Consider the following 22,832-nt stretch of genomic DNA (forward strand, 5'->3'; position numbering starts at 1 on the left):
ATTATTACCATCTGAGGTGTGTAGTTATGTTGTTGATGTCTGCATTAGGCTTTGAGTCCCTCAGAGACCCACAGCATTAATGAACAAGGTTAGGGCACACTGTGTCGTCAGATCAGTGAAGCCATTTTTACTCCTAAATGACCTTTTTGAGTATGAGCCCAATCTGTGCTCCTAATTTAACTTTATTAAATGTGATATTACCTTACTCCTTATATCTATATGGATAAGAAAGAAAAAGAAACATAATTCCCTTTTTCAGACACAGGTATTCGCTTAGTTCTTCCCCTTAATCACATCTTTCAGGCACTGAGCCATAGATGGAGTCTCTGAGGAAGGAATCTCGCTCACAGGAAATTATGAAAAAGAATTAATTTGACCTTCGCTTGCAGCAAGAAAAAGAGAGGAGAGAGAGAGAGAGAGAGAGAGGGGAGATAGAGGGTAGGGTGGATGGATGGAGTTAAGTGAGGTTTAAGGAGGAAGTGCTATAGAGAGCAGGATCCTGAGGAGAGCGCTCGGATAATGATAGCTCTCAGCTCCCAACACACTGGGGCAAGACATCGGATTCACTGTAAAGCCCAAAGGAAGGACAGTAGTCACCCTCAGCTCCTGAAGTCTTCAGAGCGAATGGTTTCAATAAAGACTTGGGAGTAAAGATACTCTATTAGTTCATGATGGCCCATAGGACAAACTTTTGCTGTTGGCCTTTAAGAGTTTTTTTTGTTTGCAAGCAAGCTAATAATGTTCTTTCTTTAGGCCTGTTAGCATAAAAAAAGTTATTGATTTGGCTGCTCGTTATCCCAAAATCACCAGACTGTAAAATGAGTTGTTCATCTACGAGCCGGGGGAAAAAGTAGAACCCCGATTCCTGCCTTTATTAGCGCTTAGTTTCTCTAGTCACGATCTTCATGTCAGCAAACTTTACATGTTGGACTAGTTAAAAACCCAGGCAAAAAGACAGAGGAGAAGCTCTCTGACTGAAGAGATTTCCTGTGTAAAGCCATGGAGCGGAGAGAGATCATTCATTAAGGTGCCTGGAGCGAGGGAACTGAGGTCTACTAAAGCACAACAGGAAAGCTTCCTTCATTTAGGGCCCCGGGGCCACAGTGAACCTTTTCACCCTGGGACCTGAATAAGAAATGTAGGCTATTGTGTCTGACAACTATGCTTGGAAAAATAACTGCAGCTCTCGTTATCGGGAAGCACATTTTAATCACGAACAACACCTACACTGTGTAAAAAAAGCAAACCTAGGCGAGAAGACTGGAATCTTAATTATTTATTACATTTTTACATTTTTAACGTTTGCTTTTGTAGTTTCTGTGATTGATTGTCAGCCGCACTGCAAGCATTTAAATGAAAAAGGTACCTCTTTAACACTTCCAAATGTAGGAAAAGTAAATCATGGATTGGAGTTACTAAACTTCTCACCAACTTAGAACAAATGTGAAAAAAAGAAACTGTAAAGCATCTATGTCTAATTTCTTTCAAAGTTGTCTTCGTCTTCTCCTTTAAATGAGACTCTGTTACAGTAAATGAAGCATAAACAGCGAGCCTGTGTCTACATTCACAGATTAGCGCTATGTACTCAGAAAACCACTTTCATAGAGCTCCGTCAGCTGTGTAATTCAAGTTTCTTTTAAGAGTGATGATTTCACAAGCCAGTAATAGCATATTTACTGGCATCGGACTGTTATTGAAAACTCTGAAGTGGTTATAAGCATGAAATTGAATACAGAAGAAGAGTACAAATTTGATTTCTTTTTTTTTTTGAGGAGTGGAGAAATGCAACGGCTTAACGGCTTCCAATCTTTGTATTAGAGTTAATTCAGAGAGATTCAGTGCAGTCACAAGAGGCCTTTACACACAACTATTTCAACGGTTAAATGTCATTATCAGGAAAACAACCTAATTAATCATAACATTCTCATTCCCCATTCTCATTCATTGTCTCAAAGTCTGAATTGCAAGCTGTCAGAGGGGTTAATATGAAGCCATAATACAGAGAGCGAGATGCTTTGCTCAACACCCAGCCCCTCTACGTTTATATACTGGATACACATATTAAAGCTAAATATAAGCTGTGCAACGAGCATGTCTGTCTCTAACGCAGACATTTACAACAGAAAATACCCACTTTAAAACGTATTGTCTTTCAAATCATGGATTTTCTTCTATGTGTTGATCTCTTATTAAATGTCCTCCCTTGTTTTTAGTGTTGATTGTATCTGTTGTTTTCATTTCCTCCCTTTCGAAGCACAGCTGTACTTGACAAGAGCTTTGTAATAAAAAGGTTTTGCCACTAACTGTAAAAAAAACAAGGATTTATTTGAATCATATGAAGCATTAAGATTTTTAGCACTGTTTTAGGATGAAAACTGTAACTATAATAACTTTTGTTGACATTTTAGCTGAAGGAGGACAGGGTCTGTCTGTCTGTCTGTCTGTCAAGATGAAAATTCAAGTGCACTTTCACTTTATTGTCACTAAACTAGGGCTTCTCAAACCTTTCATATCAAGTCGTGCTCTAAAATCATTATTTATATCAGGCTAGTTTGTAACAAAACTTGTCAAGTATGTTTCCCTTTCAACGTCATACGAGTTGCTGTCGTGCAAAGCGTTTGTGTTTGCTTGGTTCATCCATGGAGCTTGTTCAGTATGTATCATTATAGTGTCACGATACCAGGCGCAATCAATGTTAACAGCACTACTGACGTCATGCGCAATAAGTGTCCACATTTGTACTTGATTTATATCATCATAATAACGGGACCGTACGCTTCAAACAAAGTGCTTGTTGGATTGTCGAAAGACGTCTAAAACCTCTTCCAGCTCACTTTTCCTGAAACGGACAATTCAACCAGCATGCTCACTTCACGCAGTGATTGGGCGAAGTGTGCATGGCTGAGGAAGCGAGCAATATTTGAACTTATTTACCAAGCTCTTTTGTCACTCTCCACACAGCTAGAGCACTTATGTCACCAGTAAGCAGAGCCCCCTTGCTCTGCACCCTGCACTCCAAAGTGCCACTATCAGGTCCTCCACTTGACAATCAGAGGCCGTTGTTGTTTGGGTATCATATCTGTTTGGGGTGCCTCGTGCGCCTCTGTTGACTGTAAGCAATAAGCGATGAGCCTCCACTCGTAGCTGTCCCTGTGGTAAAGACAGAGAGAGAGACACACACAAAAGGGGAAATCTAATTATTTCCCTCCCATGGCCGAGCAAGCCTTAAAGGTTAATCACTGTCCGTCTAACTAATTCTGTCTGGGTACACTGCAGTAATTACAACACGTCGCTCTCTCTCCCCCAGACTCTGCCATTTCTCTCTATTGTGCACCTTTCTCGCTTCAGCGCTCTGTTCTGCACCCTCTCACGTGTAAAGCCTGCCAGCGGCTCAAATGGCATAAAAGCCTGGGAGCCGTTTAATGTGAAATATCTACAGGAAGTGTTGGGTTTGAAGTTACATATATATAGACATGTGTTTGTCTTCCATCAGGTCTCAGAGGGAGGGTAGAATAGGGTTTCCTTTTCTCACCTACTCTCTTTCTCACACTCCTCACTTTCTCCATCTTCTCACTGCCTCCATCTCCTTTTCTTTCTCCCCTCCACCAGCTCTTCACACCATTCCTCCTCCTCCTTTCTTTCTGTTCATCATCTCCTCATCTCTCTCTCTCTCTCTCTCTCTCTGCCTCTCTCTCTCTCTGCCTCTCTCTCTCTGCCTCTCTCTCTCTCTGCCTCTCTCTCTCCCTCTCCCTCCCTGCTGGTTACAGCTGTATTTTCCTCTAGCAACAGCTTGAGGAAGTGCGCCATTGGGCCTGGAAATTCTCCACCATCTCTTCTCCTTCCAATTTCTCCCTCCCTGCCATTTCCAGAAGTGACAGCTTAGCAGACTTTATATACTTCAGTTACTTCCAGTGATACAGCTGGTAAATATAGGGGAACCCAACCAATGGTTATGATAAAGCAAAAACAAACAATATTTTAATGTAATTCCTTTCAAGACCCAATCCTCACTTATTCCAAATTGTTATTACTTCCTGTGATGATTCTTAGGAGTTTATACATAATTCATGAAAAACAGCATGTGCACCCAATTTCCTGAAACATGACATTACATTCCTCTACATTTCCACATTCCCTACTTCCACCAATCGTTAATTATTTTCTGTCCCTTTGTCCGTTTTCCCCGAGGCCCAGGTAGGCTCGGCTAACAGGCTGCTTCCTGCTGCTGAGGCAAGGTGGCCTGTCGCTCCCCAGATCATCAATACAGAGGTGAGGAGAGGAGAAAAAGAGCGGCAAAGATGAGACAGAAAGCACAAGGAGGAAAGGGATGGGAGGCTGAGAGTAGCCCTTAGCAAAGTGTCATCACTCAGCTAAACTCTCCATTGCACTCTCTCTTTCTCTTTCTATTTTCCACTTGCTAGGGGACCAAAACTGCGGCGGGAGATAGAAGCTGCTTTATTACACTCCAAATGTTTTCCAAGAATTTCCGCAGAGTGACAAAGATCCCTACAATTTGTTTCTCAGGCCCTGCGGCAAAACCCTGCTTGAGAGTCTGTGGGCAGACGGGTGCTGCTGGAAGCGGTGATGGAGGAGGGCGGCTGCTAGAAGTGCTGAGGAAGAGACTAGGAAAGCTGAGGATCACGGGGTGAGACGGAGAAAGCGATGAGAGGATGGAAAACAACAGCGCCTGGCTGTTGTTATGAAACATGATACAGAGGATGCATTGTGCAAAGTGAGAAGTGTGTTGTGTAGACAGCAAAGAAAATGAGGTTAAAGTGAGAAACTGCAGATGTGCCACACTGTGCACACAGGAAAATATGATGGTGGTGTCTTGTGGAACAGACAACAAATGTGTCCAAATGAAATGCAAATTCTGTAAATTATATACAGCAAAGTTAATAGAGGGAAGCTGAATGTTGTAGGAGCCAATTACATGCGACTTTGTTTAAAGGTCAAAATCAATAGAGGCAATATTTAAATCAGTTTGATGAGTATATTGTATCTTGTGAGAATAAACAGCATTTTTCACAACGAGCGCGCACGAGAGAGAGAGAGCAGCGGTGGTCGAGCGAGCTAGAGTGTGAATGAAGACACGGATCAGCCTGGTGGGGTGGTGACGGCCTAGTGGTCTAGTGGTACACCTTCCAAACAGAACACCAGAAGGCTGCGAGTTCAATACCACCATTGTACCCCTGAGCAAGGCACTTAACCCCAAGTTGTCTCTGTAGTTAGTTCACTGTAAGTCGCTCTGGATAAGAGCGTCTGCTAAATGACCTGTAATGTAATCTGCGTTAGCGAGGACAAACCAGTGAATCAGAGGAATATAACATTATTTTCTGATAGTTTCGCAGCCTTTACGTTCTAAAGCACACATACGCACAATCCTGTGAGCGGGGACCTGATTTTGAATGAACACAGCCAAAGAACACGCTCTGCTTCGCATCGGCTCCGGCTCGCTCGGTCAAACTGACACGCAGTGAGACGGGCAGGGGAAACACTGAAGCAATGTTACAACCTGTTCTCCGCCGCTTTGTATACAAACTAAAGGGTTATTGTGAGCAGTCACCGAGGGCCGTGACACAGCGGTAACTCTCCAGTGTGGGGCCCAAAGGCTCTTTGTTGGTGCTCAGAAATGTCTCGAACATAAAAAAACAGGGCTGCAGGGTGTCTGCTGATCCAGACACCATCACACACTTCTTATGGGTCATAAGTGATGACTGAGGGATTATAATGTCAAAAAAAATTAATAAAAGGAAAAGCTGGATATTAAAAAAAATGTATTTAAGATTTTATATACAAAACATATGATTAGCTTCTAAAATACGCGTCTGCATAATGAGTGCTTTTACTTTTGATACTTTAAGTAAATGTTCTTGTTAATACTTTTGTTATTTTACTGAAACTTTGAATCTTGTGATGGAGTATTTCTACACAGTTGTACAGCTACTTTTACTTAAGTAAATGATCTGAATACTTCTTCCCCCACTGCTTACTGTACTGTACTGTATGATCACATTGCTAAATTAAAATCGGTCTAAATCACATTCAAATTATTTGGTATAAATTTCGAACGCGTTAGAATTATTAGACACATGTTTCATATTCTAAAAATGTTATATTATCATTACTTTTTTATTTTATAGCCTAGTTGTTATGGTGGGTTTCTAATGAAATATTCTTGAGCTACCAATAGCTACAAATCTTCATTAGCTAATGCCCTCTGTATTGAAGTGTAACAGTTAAGATACTTATTGATTACTGTCACTACTTTGATCTGTGTCCTGAAGAAGCCGAGTGAATTATGAAGACTGTCCGGGAAATCCCTTTTGTTATAGGATGCAGTTTGATCATTTACAATAAGTGCTTTTAACAGTAAATCCATAATACTTTCTTATAATAAGCTTATTTGTTTTATACAGGGAGGTCATTTCCTTCAGTATTTATTCTGAATTCAGATCTGTGTCCCAAACTTGATAAACTTCTAATCTCGCTTTACAATTAAAATGACTGTGTTTCCTTCTTTCTATTATTACATGTAAACATTGTGGAGAATCTAATGTGAAGGTATTTGTTCAATGTGCCGACACTGATTTTGCTTGTGGTAGTGTTGGAGTGAAATAGCACCTACATATGTTATTTAGATGAGTGTCGGGACTCTTTACTCTACAGTCATCCTGAAATGTAACGTGAAACAACACCAGACTGAGCTATAATTTTATCATTTTCAAAGTTACAAACTAGCCTAATATAAAGTACAGTTGTAGATCTTAGAGGTTGCTCTATGATGCAATGTTTAGCATGAGAGCACAAACACAAATACTGATTTTACACGGGATTGCTTAGTTTCTCCCAATGAATTGTGTGTGTGTGTGTGTGTGTGTGTGTGTGTGTGTGTGTGTGTGTGTGTGTGTGTGTGTGTGTGTGTATTGCTACAATAGGGAGAATGGAATTAGGGCTGAAAGCTCTATTTACAACCACAAAAAAGCAAGCAGGAGGTCCGTCTATCGGTCTACTCCGCTCCATTTCAGTAATACGAACAGCGCCGTACCTACACACAACAAAGAGTGTTGTCTTCTGAAACAACAGCTAAGTGATAGTTACATGTATCTCGGCAAATAACTGTTTTCTGGCTATTTATCTAGAGACACATGGAGTTCAAACAGAAGGGGATCAATGAGCATTAAACAGAACACCAAGATTTGACAATCAGCTGACGAAGACTTAAAAATCAGCTCTGCAAATGTTTTATGAAGATGGAAAGTGAACATTACTTTTAAAAACCCTCGACAGGCTACCTTTAAAGCGGCAGTCACACTACAAAGTCACATGCGCTAGTTCACGCTGAAGCTGGGGGACATAGTGACTAATCGCAGGGTTAGTTGGTGAACTGCTAGAGCTGGCGAGCTGAATCACAACAGCTCCTGCAGCTTCTCGCTATTTTACCTTTTACTTCTCCCTGGCATTTCGTTCACCGTTGTACACCATTTTATTAAATCATCGAACAGGCAAAATAAAGCTCTCTGAGCGAACAAACATGCTAACGGTTAGCCATGGCTCTTTTGTGAATTAGTCTTTACTCCAAGGTTAAATGAAAGTTGATGGTGCAACACAGATAATAAGCTACGGTAAGCTACTTCTATTTTGGACTCTTCGGCGCTTAAGGGTCAACATGTCAAAGTTCGTCAAAGTTGAACTCTACGGGTAACATTCACGTAGAATAAGAAGAAACGCTGCTGTGTCCCGGCCTTAAAGCTGTTGCAGGTAATTGCGTAGCAGAGAGGCTCTAAATGACAGCGAGACATAACTGCAGACTTCGACATGGAGAAATCAGTTAATAAAATGAGCGATCTGTGATCCCTTTACACCAAAAGATATCAAGGAGGAAAATCTGTGCATGACTCTTGGAGTTGCCTAATCATTTCTGATTCATCACTTCCTCCGAGCTTTAAAACATGCAGTGATTGCCATGACTACAGATGGCATGCACATAAATGCTGCACAGTAAATAATTTGAATATTTATCAGAATGTGAGATGTCCTTGTGAATAATATTTACCCGCGAGAGATGCAGATACACAATGTGCTCTACAAACCCTGTAGTGTTTTGAAGCTTGTGTGAGCAAATGATTATGCTAAATGAAACAAATGGTATCATGGTGAAATGTGTACAGGGTCTTTTATAGATTTAACGGTGGACTGAGTTTCAAAGGGTGCTAAAAAGTCTACCTTGTGTGAGAAGTTGAAGGGTCCTGACTTCCTCCCGGACGCGAAGCTGAAGGACCTGCTGCAGGATGTGCTGCCTTTGGGTGTCCTGCATGATACCCATTCTTTCCAGCTTTCTGTCTGTCAATCTCATCAGAGCTCGCCCTACGCACAAGAAACAAAGACGAGGCTGAAGGTTAAGGGACAGAAGGAGCGGGATTCAATATGTAGAGCCAGAGACACTCTAATAGGGTACAGATAAAGAATTTATGTCAAAGGAAGAACAGAGTGAGCCCACAAACAAATACGGAAAATCCCAGCCTGTGCATTGTACGTTGATAACGGAGCTTTTCGAGTCTGCTACATGTTTTTACGATGCAGTTGTTTTTAAGAGCCTTTGCCTACAACGTGAATGTCAATTAGTTTTACTCCCAGCAATGTGAAGCACGATGTTCTGAAACACAGCTTTTCCATAAATATCAGTAATGCATGTCGCTTGAGCATTAATCCCTCACAACTCCTTCCTTAATTGCAAATCCTTGTATAAAATCCATAATTTAATCATCCAATCAGTGTCGATGAGGGGGATTTAGGCTGCTGGTAAAAATGCAAGTCAAGTACGGCATAATTATTAACGCTTGTTACGAGTGCCTTTGTATCATGTGGGATGGTAAGCAGATAGGATGATAATTCAGGGTAATTACTAGGCGTTAGGTTGGACCCGCTCCCTTTGCTCCTTTGTCCTGATGACTCCCTGGGCAAGAAACTGGCTCTGATTGGTTGACAGCCGAGGGGAAAGATCAGTCCTCATAGGCTCCTGAAAGTTAGTCCGTCACATTCTTCTCCCTCGTTTTCTTTCTCCTCTGTTCATCCCCTCTATGTCTATTCATGGTCAGATCTTTAAAGTTTATAAATATGAAGCTTAATTCAATTCATAATGCAAGATGTATGTGTTATAAATATGTGTTCTGGCTTTATTTAATGCCCACTTTTAAAAACAACAACAGAGAGAAAAGGCAGACTTTATAATTGTATGTCTCGACTTGTTTGGACGGTCTATTGTAGATCTTTTGGGCACGCCGAGCCCCACACTACCACTTTGCCACCTCAGCACAAAAGGGAACAGATGGGAAAGCTAAGTACCTCTTAAGTGTTAGTAGTATAACGTTTACTGTGTTAGGCCAATTTTCTCCCACCTTAACAAAAGCAACTCTTCGCTAGGCTCTGCGGCCAGATGGGGTTAAAATGTCAAACACAGTTAAGAAGCTTCAACGCAAAATGTCGCTGGAAGTACCCATTACATAAACACTGGGCAGCAAAGTAGAGTCATAAAGGCTCACAAGTGAGAGGAGCATATTAAATGGGAAGATGGGAAGAATAAGATTAGTGAGGTGGAAAGAAACAGGACTGATGAATTGAAAGCGGGGCGGAGGGCGGAAAGTCGGGGAGATGCACAAATTGACTGAAGAAAACCGACGCGCACACGCCGTTATGAGTCTATAAATATTGACCAACCATCACTTGGCATCTCGTTCTGTAACCAAAGATATATCGGCATGGCAACAGAGGTTCACTTGCTTCAGTAACAAACAGATGGTTCACAAAGCATCTTTGCAAATCTTCGTACTAAACTCCCCTTTTGGGATTATTTATTGAAGCATCCTGTTGATCCTTGTGTTTTTTTTTACTTTCTCATTGTTGCAATTTGTGTAAAACTAATATAGTATGTAATATGTGTAAAACTAATTAGTTTGCAATACGTATATGCAAAATTAACCAATTTATTTTCTTCCGACCGTATTAAAACCAAAAATTTAAAAAGAGCACTGAAGTGAAAACCCAAAATACAATTAATACACCAATAAGTAAATATTTCCTGGTTCATAATCCTTTCGCCTTGCAAAAAGTAATTCCCGGACAAAGAGAGGTAGAGTAGGTTATCCTACAGTACATAGTTACTCATGTTGGTGGTCAATCAGACCCAGACAGGTGGAACTCCATTGGAAATATGGCCAGTTGCATGAAGCATCTTAACTTAAGATTTTCCTTAAAAACATTTGAGTTGCACAAATTCACCTTAACCCCTGTCTTTGGAATACTTCGTTAAAGTCTTCACTCTTATGTTGTTTTTTTTTGTCTTAAATAATTCCTTAAAAATCAGCTTTGCACAATAATCCTTAGCAATAACTTTTTACTTCAACTGTGTTCTACAGAAACATTGTGTCATCTTTAGCACTGGACTCCGGAAACATGTCACCAGTTCAAAATCTAAATGCGTAATTTAGTAGAGAGGTGATAAAACAATGTTTCAGCTACTAAAGAGGACCCAGGCCTTAAGGACCCCAAAACAGACAATTAGGATTAATGAAACCTTCCAGTTGTGATTTATAATTGGTCATTAAAAGCATTTAGCATAAATGTTGAATTCACTAAATAAGTTTTCCCTGTAACACATTAGGCCTTATTCCCTAACGGCGTTAAACAAGGAGTGTATTAATGTGGGCGGATGGAGTACAGCGGATGCCTGGAATATAAGGAGCTTGCCGATGACTGAACAAGCTGCCAGTTCTGGGTGGTGGGTGCCAACGCGCCGCATCAGCTTCTGTGAGGAGTCCAAGCTTTCACTGTCTTGCCCTGGAGTTCTGAGCCATTGACTTCGACAATCCCACCAAAGCTCACGTGGGAATCTTTCAAACCACAATTAATACACCGAGCAGTGTAGCAGGAGGAGAGGATGAGGAGGACCAGAGGACGGAGAAGGAAATTGGTCAAGAGGAAATAAATGAGATAAGAGAGGGAGAGATACTTGAAGAAAAGTTGAAGCTCTGGAAGTGATGGAAAAAAAGTGAATCAGCTGTAAAAGGCATCTCAAGTGACACAAAGACCAAGACTGGGCTGTGTGGTGGTACACACAAAACACTATGTCAGTTTGCTGCATGGGTAATTCTACGAGATTACAGCACTATGATAGAGTGTGGCGCCTCAGTTCGAGACAAAAAAAAGACTATTGCAAAAGGAAGCGATGGCAGAAAATCATTAACTCTTAACTCAAAACATATATTCTACACGCTCACACGGCGACAATGTTCTGCACTCCTCGCGTTACAGCGGGGAAGTTAAGGTCCTGTTCCGAACATGTGTTTAATCACCTCTCTGAGCACTTTTTTTTTTACTCCATCCACTTACTCTGAGGTCCTGTCAGTGCAGCTTCTTTTATGACGGAGTATTGATTGGATTCAAATTTCTCTCTCCTCTCTGACAGCTGACAGAATCTCTTCTCCTCGATGTCCCTTCTCTCGCATCCATTGAAATGCTACGCACGTTTTGAGCAAGCTTTTCCAATTTGGGCAAAAATAAAATGTGAATTGTTTCCATCAAGTTCACCAAAACGTATGAAGATTACATTACACGTTTGAAAGGTATGTTTTCTTTAAAAGAACAAATCGCCAAAACTACACTATTTGTCACTGTAAAACCTGAATTTATTATCATATTTATTTTTTAATTTTGGCAATCGTTGAAGGAAAGATGTGTGACGAACTTCTGTCAGGAAACGTAACCAAATCAAACCAAAAAAAAATAGTGAGATTTCCTCAAAATCACTTTATTCTACATGTCTCGTTTAAAATCTTGCAAAAACAAGAAACAAGTTTACAAGATCTTGAGCCCTTGAGCGCAACTGGGAAGCCATGAATGACTCGGCTGAGACAGTCAGTAAAACCTCCACTGAACTGCAGGCTGTTTACACGGAGCAGAGAGGACAAGAGAGGTTGTAAAAATATAAATAGTTCATTATGTAAAGCATGCGGAGCCCCCCCTTTTGTCCAATATTGGTAAAACTTGTGGTCACTTTGCAATTTTTGTAAAATAAATGATCAATTATCACTTGCATTTTATATTTATTTGATTTATTATTTATAGCACTATGACTGTGTTGCACTGCACACAAGAGTTCTCTCTTCTTCTGGCCACGAGTGAGCTGCTTCCATAGAGGTGCAATATTTTAATTTAAAAAACGAGGCCACGGTGTGTAAAACGTGGATCAAAAAGCGCTCTGAATCTGCTTGGGTTAAAGGGGACAGAGTATTTGGGACCCAACAGATTGATTTTATCCAAAAAAAAAAAGGCAAACCAACAATTTTCAGGGATGACAAGTCTCTGTTGAAAGCGGTTTCTACTTCCTTTACGGAGTCAGTTCTAACATTTGCTCGGATCTGTTGCTTTAGTCTGATAAACAAAAAGCTTAGGAAATTTGTGAAGGTGTTCCACATAGTCAACAGTGTCAATTTAAATGATCTTTGCCGCATAGAAAGCTCATGTCACTCCACTGGACTTTACTTTACTTTAGTAGTTTACTTCCATCAGGGCAGAGGTTTACCAGATGTGGCACAAACAGATATGACGTCTTTTATTCCATCAGCTTTGGCTTTTTAAACAAAATGTGAATTGGTCCGGTACCAGCTGTGGATTCAACAGGGTGTTCCCCCCTCTTTAGGGTTTTTTATTGACTGCCGTCTGTACTCAAATTTGCCCTGTGGGGACATTAAAGCTTCACTCTCAATCGACTTTCTCTACTTATTAATTGATCACCAGTAACTCTGATACATTATGATATTTAATTTCCGCTAAAATGACATTTGTGGTTTTTAAATGAATTCATTTGTAGCCTCTGATCAACTCTGGGGTGTATACTATGTATACTCTATACACTGTGGTGATAAAGAGGGGCTGACATGGACCATGGGACTGTATTTCTGGGACTTTCTGGTGGGCATAGAGACTCTGAGAGGCAGAATGAGCACATTTTTCTACAGGAGAAGAAGAAGCAGGAAAACGTTCGGCAATTTAGGGCATATTAGGAAAATGTGTTTTGTGTTTTCATCTCAAGTTGACTTGTAACTGTGAATACAAACAAGTGGGTGGAAAACTACTGTACCTGCAAATTAACCTACATTCCCGACAAGTTATTTTCTGCACATACAGTAATAAAACACTGTACCTCGCCACCCTCCTTCCTTTTCTTAAGCCTTCCCTGCTTCTCTCTTTCTCACTGTCACTTACCTATTCAGGTAGCACCATGACTACCATGCTTTTCTGCTCCCCCTGGAATGAGGTAAATAATGTCTTCCCCTCTCTCTATAAGAGGGTTAGTGGATCCAAAGAAGATGAGCCGCTTCTGCTGCTTTCAATGTACTCTAAAAATGTCTCTCCTCCTAATTCCCTGATTCTGGTAGTTACCTGTAGCACATCTTTTCCTGATTCACTTCCAAGAATCTGTATTTTATTAGACAAGAGGTATACTAAAACAAAAAGGATAAATGATATTGTTCCAAGTGTATTTTTTACACGCAATCCAAATATAGACACACATGTACACGCAAATGCTTTACAGAAACCCACACACATTGTCCCGTGGAGATGGATTAATGTGCGGTGGGTGAGCAGCAATGTTGGGCTGAAGCAGATTAATCTACAGCTATATCCAGGCACAGTCAACCACGGCTTTGATGAATGGGAGCTTAAAGTGCATCTGTACAAACAATCACACACACGCATATAGTACACAGACCCATCTGATACAAAAGCATGTGCAAACTAGGACATATTTGTTAACCACGGTCACATGTACACAAACACTTCATTTTGCACATGGAGCTAATTACGGCTGTGTGTGCGGCGGCCACGGGTACGGACAGGAGTACAAAGGCAGCAAACTGACATGTTTTGGCAGCTGTGCTTGAAGCCGGTGATACGGCGCAAGAATGTATTCTTCTCCTAAAAAGGTAAATCTTTTTTCCTCAAATCTCCCGCGCACATGTGTGCGTGTCCTCTGGGGACGAATGTCACAGCGCTGCATCTGCCGAAACCTGCACTAGAAAAACATAGGATGCGAGTGTTGAGCGCTGGCTAGTAAGTATACTATAAGTATACTTCTTGCTGCCATATGCAATAGGATCTCCCTGCGGAATAAAAGTGGGTTAACGTCGTTGGATTCAACAAGCTGACGACTACAAAACATAGACTGAGGCAGCACCGGGCAGATTCTGCACGTGCTATTCACTGTGATATGGAGCAGCTAGCAGTCCTTAAAGTAAATGCTGACTGATTGTCGCAGAGTTGCTTGTCACCCTGCAGCTAAAAGGCTGCAGCCACTGAGCACCTGTGATCCAATGCTAATGCTATTACTGACTGTAGGAGAGGAAGCCAGTTATGATCCAAGAGAACAGGTTTCAGTAGAGAGTAATGAAACGAGTCCAGCCAGCCAGAGAGAGACACAAACGCACACCTCCACATGGATAATAAGGCGCCTCAGTCCTCCACTTGTCACAGCAGCAGTAGCCTCATGCTGATTCCACCAGTACTGATCTATTTCATTATACTGCACCTCTGTTGGTTAGCCACAGCTGACAACCTGTAGACAGCTCATTGGGAGTTGAACACTGTGGAGTCGGTATGGATTACGGAAATAACTGTAAGGTTTACTGTGGCGCTAACTAGCTGGCCTGAGTTGAACACACCATGCTGAATTTCCGTGGTCATTATGGAAGGAGCTAGCTGTGATTTTAAAGCCTTAACAACCCGTCGTAGAGCTGTGAAGGAAATGACAAAGGATTGATGCGCATGCTTTCAGACTTTGTGATGAGTCGGGTTGTGATAGGAGCAAACTGCCATCATGTGAGCCTTGATTTGTGTTCAGTCGGCCCTCACTAGTGAAATAAGTATGGCTGGGAGAATATTTAATATCCGCTTTTATTTATACGGGGACGCTATGATCGTATGATGTGTTATCATGCATGTTATCTTTACCTAAGAATACCACCTTGGGGTAGTATGCCTCCGCCAACCAGTCAACTTGCAGTTTATATTCATGTCTGTCCAAAATGTCATCACCTCCTCATTTTATCCTATTAGTCATTTGTGTGAAATTCTCATACGTAGCGTATTAATTCTTGAGTTAGAGAGATTTGTGAAGTCACAGTGACCTTTGACGATCACATTATAGTCAGTTCATCCTTGAGTCCAAGTGGATGTTTGTGCAAATTTGAAGAAAGTCCCTCCAGGCGTTCCTGAGATATTCTGTTCATCAGAATGAGATGGAAACAAAAAGCCTCAGCTACTGCACTTTTATTTCCTTTATTGAAATTGAGGCATCTCATTACTGACTGCACTGTAACTGCACTATAACTGCATTTCTGGTTTTTTTAATGCATATCTCATTTTATTCAGTTTGAACTGATTTTATATTCCTTTTTATTGCGTTTTTTAATACTTTTGTATTTTATTTCTTGGCTTCACGTTAAGCACTTTCCTTAGAAATAAAGTTTCCTTGTACATTTCCAAAACTTTTCAAGTTCCAATGAAACGGTTTTTGTTTGACATATAAAATTGTTTAATAGACAGTGATGGGGAAGCTACTTTGAACTTTGCTGCTATTTACTTCACACTGGGAGAAGACACTGTATGTGATATGAAATTAAGTAAAATGCATGAAAAGTCACATGCCAGAAAATAATTCCACTCAACTGGGTTTATTTCAAAAAGTGCTCACAAGTCAAACATAAACCAAAATAAATACATTAAAAAGTTGTTAACTTGCACCTTTATACACGGGTATAAAATAATGGGCCTGTCGTCTTACTCGTCTGTTTTGTAACGTCTGACTTGTACAATCTTAACAAGTAAAACCGTTTCAACTTGTACCTTTTTAGACAGTAATGAACAGCTTGAGCAGTCTAACAGTGCATCTACAGTATCTGTTTACTTGTCACAATCAAAGAGGTTCAATTACAGAAGCAAAGCAATGGTAAAAATATATATATTTTTTAAATCATTCCTTTCTTTTTATGGCCCAAAATTGTTTCAGTAGTTTACTACACAAAAACAACAACAAAAGAAGAGTAATGTCACTACTTGAACCACTATACAAATATGAATGTAGTTGAACTACCAGCGAGCTACTACAAAATGTCAAATTAAACGACATGCAGTTCACTACTCCCCAACACAGGTAATACATAACAGTAGAGTCAATCAACAGTGTTTAATCTACGAACATCAGTTTGACTATTTATGATTTTGCATTCATTAGCCATATCATCCATAGAAGGATACGTTCCGACATATTAATATTAGATTTAAATTAATATGTCCTTATTAAAAGTTTAAAAAACAATGGTTGAAATAAATGCAAGAGATATCCTGACTTTCAGTCTCTAGTCTGTGCAAAGCTCCTAAAACCCAGTAGTATATATTCTTAGACCCTGCACCTCCGGTTTGTAATGCAGGAATTATGCAGAAAATGTGTTGTACCCGAGCCCAAGGCAACATTATTCAAGTGGCATAAATAAATTAAATAAATAAAAACACGAGTTGAGTCATAAATATTTAAATATCTCATATAAGCTTAATAAACACATACAGCTAGATCTCTGGATGCAATTAAATCACAGATAACAGTGATGCAGGTACTGTACCATCTTTTGAAAGATTGATCTACATTTTCTGTGGAGTAACAAGCACCACAAATCCAAAATAAACCGCACACATGCCTACAGGCTTCACTGAGGCACTGCCTGGTCAACTGCCAACTGCCGAATGATACTGGCAAGTGGGACGTACTCCGTGAGAAGATTACTCTGATTGAGACTGTAATCACATGGCCGTTTAGTGCTGCTGAGATTTTTGACCAAATCTCTAATTTTCTTGCTATGATCATTACAACAGGCTCACTGGGGGCGTGAGCTGTAATGAATTGAATGTCAGGAGTCAGGAATGTCTCTTTTATGGCAGGTCAAGGCTTTTCTTCTTTTCTTTATGTGATCGCAAACGGAGACAGTAGTTGGCAAAAAGGGAACATGAAGAGAAGAATACAGTATTACAGTATCATGTCTGTATAATGAGGCAAACTACGCTGTTTATGCAACTGCTTTACTGCATGTCATTCAAAGTCTCTGAAGATTCATTTCCAAAACTCTCCATATGGAAAAAGCAAGGACGACATTTCAAAACATGCAATTTGGCACAGCAGTAATTAATTTTATATTACACATTACATATAATCACCTTGCCAATGGCATCATTAACCACAATTCCTTCTGTCTGCGGATCAAATTGTCCCCCAAACAGCTCATCAGCAGCGAGCTGTTCAAATTTCACTTTTGGAAATTACACAAAACAATTGCCACCAGAGGAGTTGTTCTGTGGCTCTTGAGTTGATATTGATATTGTTATTATTATTATGCTGCAGCCATGTTAAATCCCTTTGACTCGTTTACTATTAGACAGCAGCACTTTTCTGACAGCAGTCTGTGGCGCCTTCAGAACCCGCAGTCTCATCCCTCAAGTGTCGTTTAGGCGTTTGTAGCTGGGTGTCCGCGTCCTGCTTTATAAAACAGCGTTTGTCACCTTTCATCCTTTTTCTGTCGCTCATCAAATATACATTTTGTTCCCAGCGTGAGACCTTCTCGTGGACGTGGAGATCATGGCCAGAGCTTCGCATGCCGCTGTTTCTTTTTCAAAGTGGAGGGATTATGAATCCGCCAACCAGACGGGCGTTGAACACAGACCTTAAGAAGAACTGAAGTGGTATAGTGTGAGCTGCTGGATACAGGCCACCCTTCATTACACCACTAATATTACAGGCTATTAATTATTCAGAGTAAGGTCTTATGACACTATACATCAAGGGGTATTATGAAGCTGGTTATTCATTTATCTGGGTGTTCCTGTGTGTGGGGGAACAGTCTAACTGATGGAGGGTACAAGTAGTATACCCAATTCACACTGCACTGCCGTCTCTGTTTATATCAAAGCTGTTGTTTAGCGTTTCATTCAGTCTGGGTATCTTGCTCCTATATAGGAGGGCTGGGGGGCTTTCATATGTCTGTGCCCACGGACTCGTTGTCTATCTATCCATGACTGTGGGATATTTCCAGTTGCAAATATCAGCTATTAATTGATATTATTTCATATAAGAATATTTAAAGTTGTTAATTGGGCAATCATTTATTACACTGTATAATGAACACACACACACACACACACACACACACACACACACACACACACACAGCTGCATCTACTTCAGTCTTTGTACGCCTTCAGAGAGGCTCCGTATTTCCACAATGTGACGTAATGGTCTCCTTGACAGAAAATATAACTTAATAGTGAATCACCTTTTTCATCCTCATGCTTGTGATTACTTATGTCATCACACCTTTTGCGCTGATTACATCTAAGGTATCGGAAATTGTGTGCTTAACTAATTTTTCATGCCAACCTACTCTCCCCACCAAAAGAGCTTTGTCCTTGTAATTACAACGGATTAGGGACTAATATCTAATTATGCCTTAATATGCTTTAATGCATTTTTAATGACAGCTGGGTGTTAAAGTCAAATTCGCCACCGTCTCTGTTGGGGGTGGGAGGTGAAGATTGAGGGAGGGAAAGGGTTTCTTGGCAGTCTAGGCTGGAGGGAGGATGGGAAACATTGATTTCTTTGGCTGAGGTTACAGGAGCCTAGCAGGGAGGCAGCTGCTGCATACTGAAGGAATTCCACGTTATAATGTTGCACCAGCCCTGATACGCAGTAAAATGCATTTCCCTCGCTGCTGTTTTATGTCAAAAAGAGGGAGGACCCAAATGCCTGTTTGAATTATGATCTGGAATTGAGACTGTATTGATTTGGTAGTTTATGAAGGGACGACTACATTGTCAAGACAAGTAAGATTTGAGTACCGCTGGCAGCTAAAAAGAGAGGGTTGAGTATTCTGTTGGATGAATTGGACCAAAACAATAGTAAAAGAGACTCTATGGTCTGGAGAATCCAATGTTCTGCAAACCAAAGATCAGATGCATGCAGATACACACACGGAGACACACACCATCTCAATGTTCAAGTGTTACAGCTATTGTACGACAAGCACACTGAACCAATAGATATTCTCAGACGCACGACTGCATGCCCTTATAAATGTATTCATACTCGCTGTTTGTTTGTCTACGGATGATTGTTTTCCACAACAACATTGCATTCATCATTTGTTTCCCCCTTGTTTATTCTAATAGGGTGCAGGAACAGAAAAATATATCTGCATAATATTTCAAAGATTGATTGGGATGCAAATTGCCTTGTGAGCCCAATTGGTGTGGCTTGGCCTGTTTTAATTGGGTTCTGTTAATTAATGCTCAATGTGAAGACAAACTGAATTACTTGCAGGTTTTGCGCATGTCATTATCTCCTAATTGTGCCAGTAGGAAAGTGCATGTGTGTGTGTGTGTGTGTACTGTATGTGCACGCATATGTTGTTAACCCCTTTATTCTCTTGTATTATCCTGTAAAAAGCATTATAAACTCAGATCATTAAGTTAATACAGCGTTATGAGGCTCAGCACTATTGTTTTAATCACTGAAAGACTGATATATTTATTTACAGACTATAACTGAATGCATTAGGCTAGTCAGGAACACTGAGGGATTTAATCTTAGAGTTAGAGTAATATTCCTTAATTAGATATGGACCTCTGAATGACTGGATGACTGCACTTGACATGATTTCTCTTTTATGTAACAAACACTGCAAGAATGTGATAAGAGGAGTGTTTTCAGTGGAAGCCTCTTTAAGTCCTTTTCATGTATGTGCCTTGGATTCAATCTGAATTATTACTGCGAATAATTCATTTAGCAGGAGACCGAAATGTATTCAACTAAAAATAAAAAAACACTACAACTCGTCTGTCAAAAGTGATTAGTCACCACAGCTGCGCTTCTACGGTCCCTTGAATGAGAAATAAAACTTTCCGAAATGCTTTCACTTGAAGATGGATTGAAAATGTAGAAGCGGTTCAGCAAGCATGCAATGAATTGTGGGTTATCTCCTGGACCTACATGCTGTTGATGAGATAAATGTGCAACTTGAACTGAAAAGCAGCAAGATCCATATTTTCAGACCATTAAACAGAGGACGCTAAATCTCAAAACCCTCCGTGCAAAAGTCAAAATGTATCAAAGAGTAAAATGGAGGCGTGAGTCATTACGACGCTCATCGTGACCGCCGAGCGATTTATCCCACCAGCCAGTCACTGAGTCGATGAGGTCCTCCAAAGCCACAAATACACATATTAATATGATCAGTCGTGCTCTGAGTGCACGGCAATTAATGGTCGGCTGTTACTATGCGGACCGGAGTGTCGTTAGCGCCGGGGTGACCTTGAGGAGCCTCGTTAGGGAGATGATTGACGTGGCAACTGTTGTCAGTGGTGACGCCGACAGTGAGCAGGCTGGGATGGACAGACGGGTAGGGCGGGTGGCAGGGCTGCAGGTGGCAGACAGTGGGTGCTGAGCGCACCTGGGATGTTATGGATGAGATCTGCCTTCATCAAGATGAGAAATGAAAAATACAGCGGAGATGAGCTGTGCTGCATCAAGACTTCACCGCAAACCTGATTTGAACATTGTCTCCTAAAATGCTTCAGTTTTGACTGCTACACACCGACTAGACAAACACGTGTAACTAATTACTGCACCTGATAAATAGAGGGCTTTGGACCCTCACTTTGAGTATTCATAACATGTTGTGGATTGGCTTTTCAGACGATGCCAACAATGTATATGCGAGCATGACGCCACAGCACAAATCCCGGGTTGATTGCGACTGTCAAACTGCAGAATAGATGCATGTTGGACGACCGTGTATCCATGACATGCACCGTACAGGTCAGTGCAAGTGCGAAGTAGTACCTGTGATGTCGTGCTGTTTGAAGGAGTCGCTGTAGATCTGGTGCTGATTGGGACAGTGTTTCTTCAGCCATTTGCACACATCCTGCTGAGTCCACAGGGCCACTGGCTTAGACAGCTTCACATATCCTGGCTGAGACAAACAAACAACATTTCATAATCTGTTATATGGCTTATATTTTCACTTTAGAATCAGCTCTGACATGTACTGAAGCGATTGTATAAGTGCCATTTTTTAAAAATTGCTCTGTTGTTCTTTTTTAGAGATCCCTTATGTATGTACATGTTTTATTAAAGCCTGGGGGCACTGCTGGTGGACTACCACTTTCACATCTTGGTCAGAGAATAAGATGTGAGGACTGCAGTGCACTGCGTTGTCTAATAAAATACTGTTCATCCTCGATGTTTCCTCACACATGGGTCATAGTGCAGTCATGTGACACCTTCCACCTGACTGCTTTTGTCATATTATATTTACGAGCTGCTGTGTGACATTTTCCCCTCAAGGATCAATAAAGTATTCTTCTTTTAAAGTAAAAAGAAAACTCAATCTCAAGCTGGGCAGAAACTGTGTTTTATTAACAGTGCATGTTGTGTTAAGTCACACCACAGCCTTTATTCACCTTGTCTTCTCAAAACAAGACGAGACACGATGGCCAAAACCTGAACAATAAGAGAGAGGCAGTCAGTGTTCCTTCAAGCAAGAAGGACAAAAGAAAATCGACCCGCAGATGTCTGGGAAGACTTTTTTATTTATTTTAAATCTCTATTATGAAGGCAGTAATATCTCTCATTGAGATTAAGATAGCTTTGTTTTTAGCTCTGTTTTGTTGGATTCTACAGTTAGTCGGGGGTTCATAACGGGCTTGATCTGAGCAGTGTCTGCCCAGCATTAAGGTACCCCGGGAAGATTTAATTATAAATAAATATTTTTGTTTATGTTGTACCCTTAAGGCCTGACACTGATGTTGAATGTTTTATTTTTTCCCCTCAGAAAATAATCTAAATGTTTTAAAAGGTGCATTATTTATACTTTTATTGACAGATTGCTACCCTCAGCATCACAGTAGCACCAACACATGTCTTTTTAAAACTAATGCAAAACAACACAACATAAAAAAATCAGACAAGAGCTAATGGCCAAATCCAGTAGACTGCCGCTATTATGTGTGATTTGTTTTCTTGTTTCGTGTTTTCTTGCCGCATGATACTTCAAATGCCTTTAACCAACAGTCCAAAGATAAAGTGGTATAAAACAGAGAAAAGCATCAAGTCATCACATTCAAGAAGCTGGAATCACAGATATTTAGAGCTTAAACAAAGAATCGATTAAACAGCCTGTAGAGCTTTAAATACAAACAATACAAGCTAACCAAAGTATTGCTCTACAGCGCCCCTAGTGGTGAAACGCCACAGAAACGTCCCATTGTTACAGAGTGAAGCTTTAGTGCAGTCCACACAAAAGAATGACATTACATATATTGTTTTAGAGCTACTCCAATAGCATACTGTAACCCTCTGTACAAGCACATATCTGCATTGCAATGTACTCTGGTTGCGAGATTCTAGTTTAAATACTTTAACAGCAGGCAGAGCAACAGCCTGCCAAAGGGATTACTCTTGAAAGTGCTGGCAATGCTTTTGATTTTGATTGAGGGACTCCTGAAATTACAAACAGAGAGAGGTGATTAAAATTTCACATACACTCCCCTTCACTCCAGCCTGCTCTCTGGCTATCATGTGGTGTGGCATAGCAATGGAAACCCTTCTCTTCTCCACCCATAAGAGAGCAGAATAACAGGTACTGGCAGAATTTTCTCTGCTTCCCACCGCCGCTCCCCCACATCTCTCATCTCTCCCCCGTATTCAATCTCGCTCAGTCCCCGTCAGATCT

The 22,832-nt window shown here is 40.7% G+C and overlaps 1 protein-coding gene across 1 annotated transcript; it reads right to left on the reverse strand.

Moving 5' to 3' along the window:
- Window positions 1-1,324: 1,324 nt before the first annotated feature.
- samd12 (sterile alpha motif domain containing 12) lies at window positions 1,325-21,077 on the reverse strand (the record flags this gene model as incomplete). Its single annotated transcript, XM_029443714.1, has 3 exons — window positions 1,325-3,150; window positions 8,227-8,367; window positions 20,942-21,077. Coding segments are annotated over 3 exons (354 nt in total), but the record flags the coding sequence as incomplete, so codon positions are not given.
- Window positions 21,078-22,832: the final 1,755 nt, after the last annotated feature.

The sequence above is a fragment of the Cottoperca gobio genome, chromosome 11 (assembly GCF_900634415.1).
Source record: "Cottoperca gobio chromosome 11, fCotGob3.1, whole genome shotgun sequence".
In the NCBI taxonomy this organism is placed as follows: Eukaryota; Metazoa; Chordata; class Actinopteri; order Perciformes; family Bovichtidae; genus Cottoperca; species Cottoperca gobio.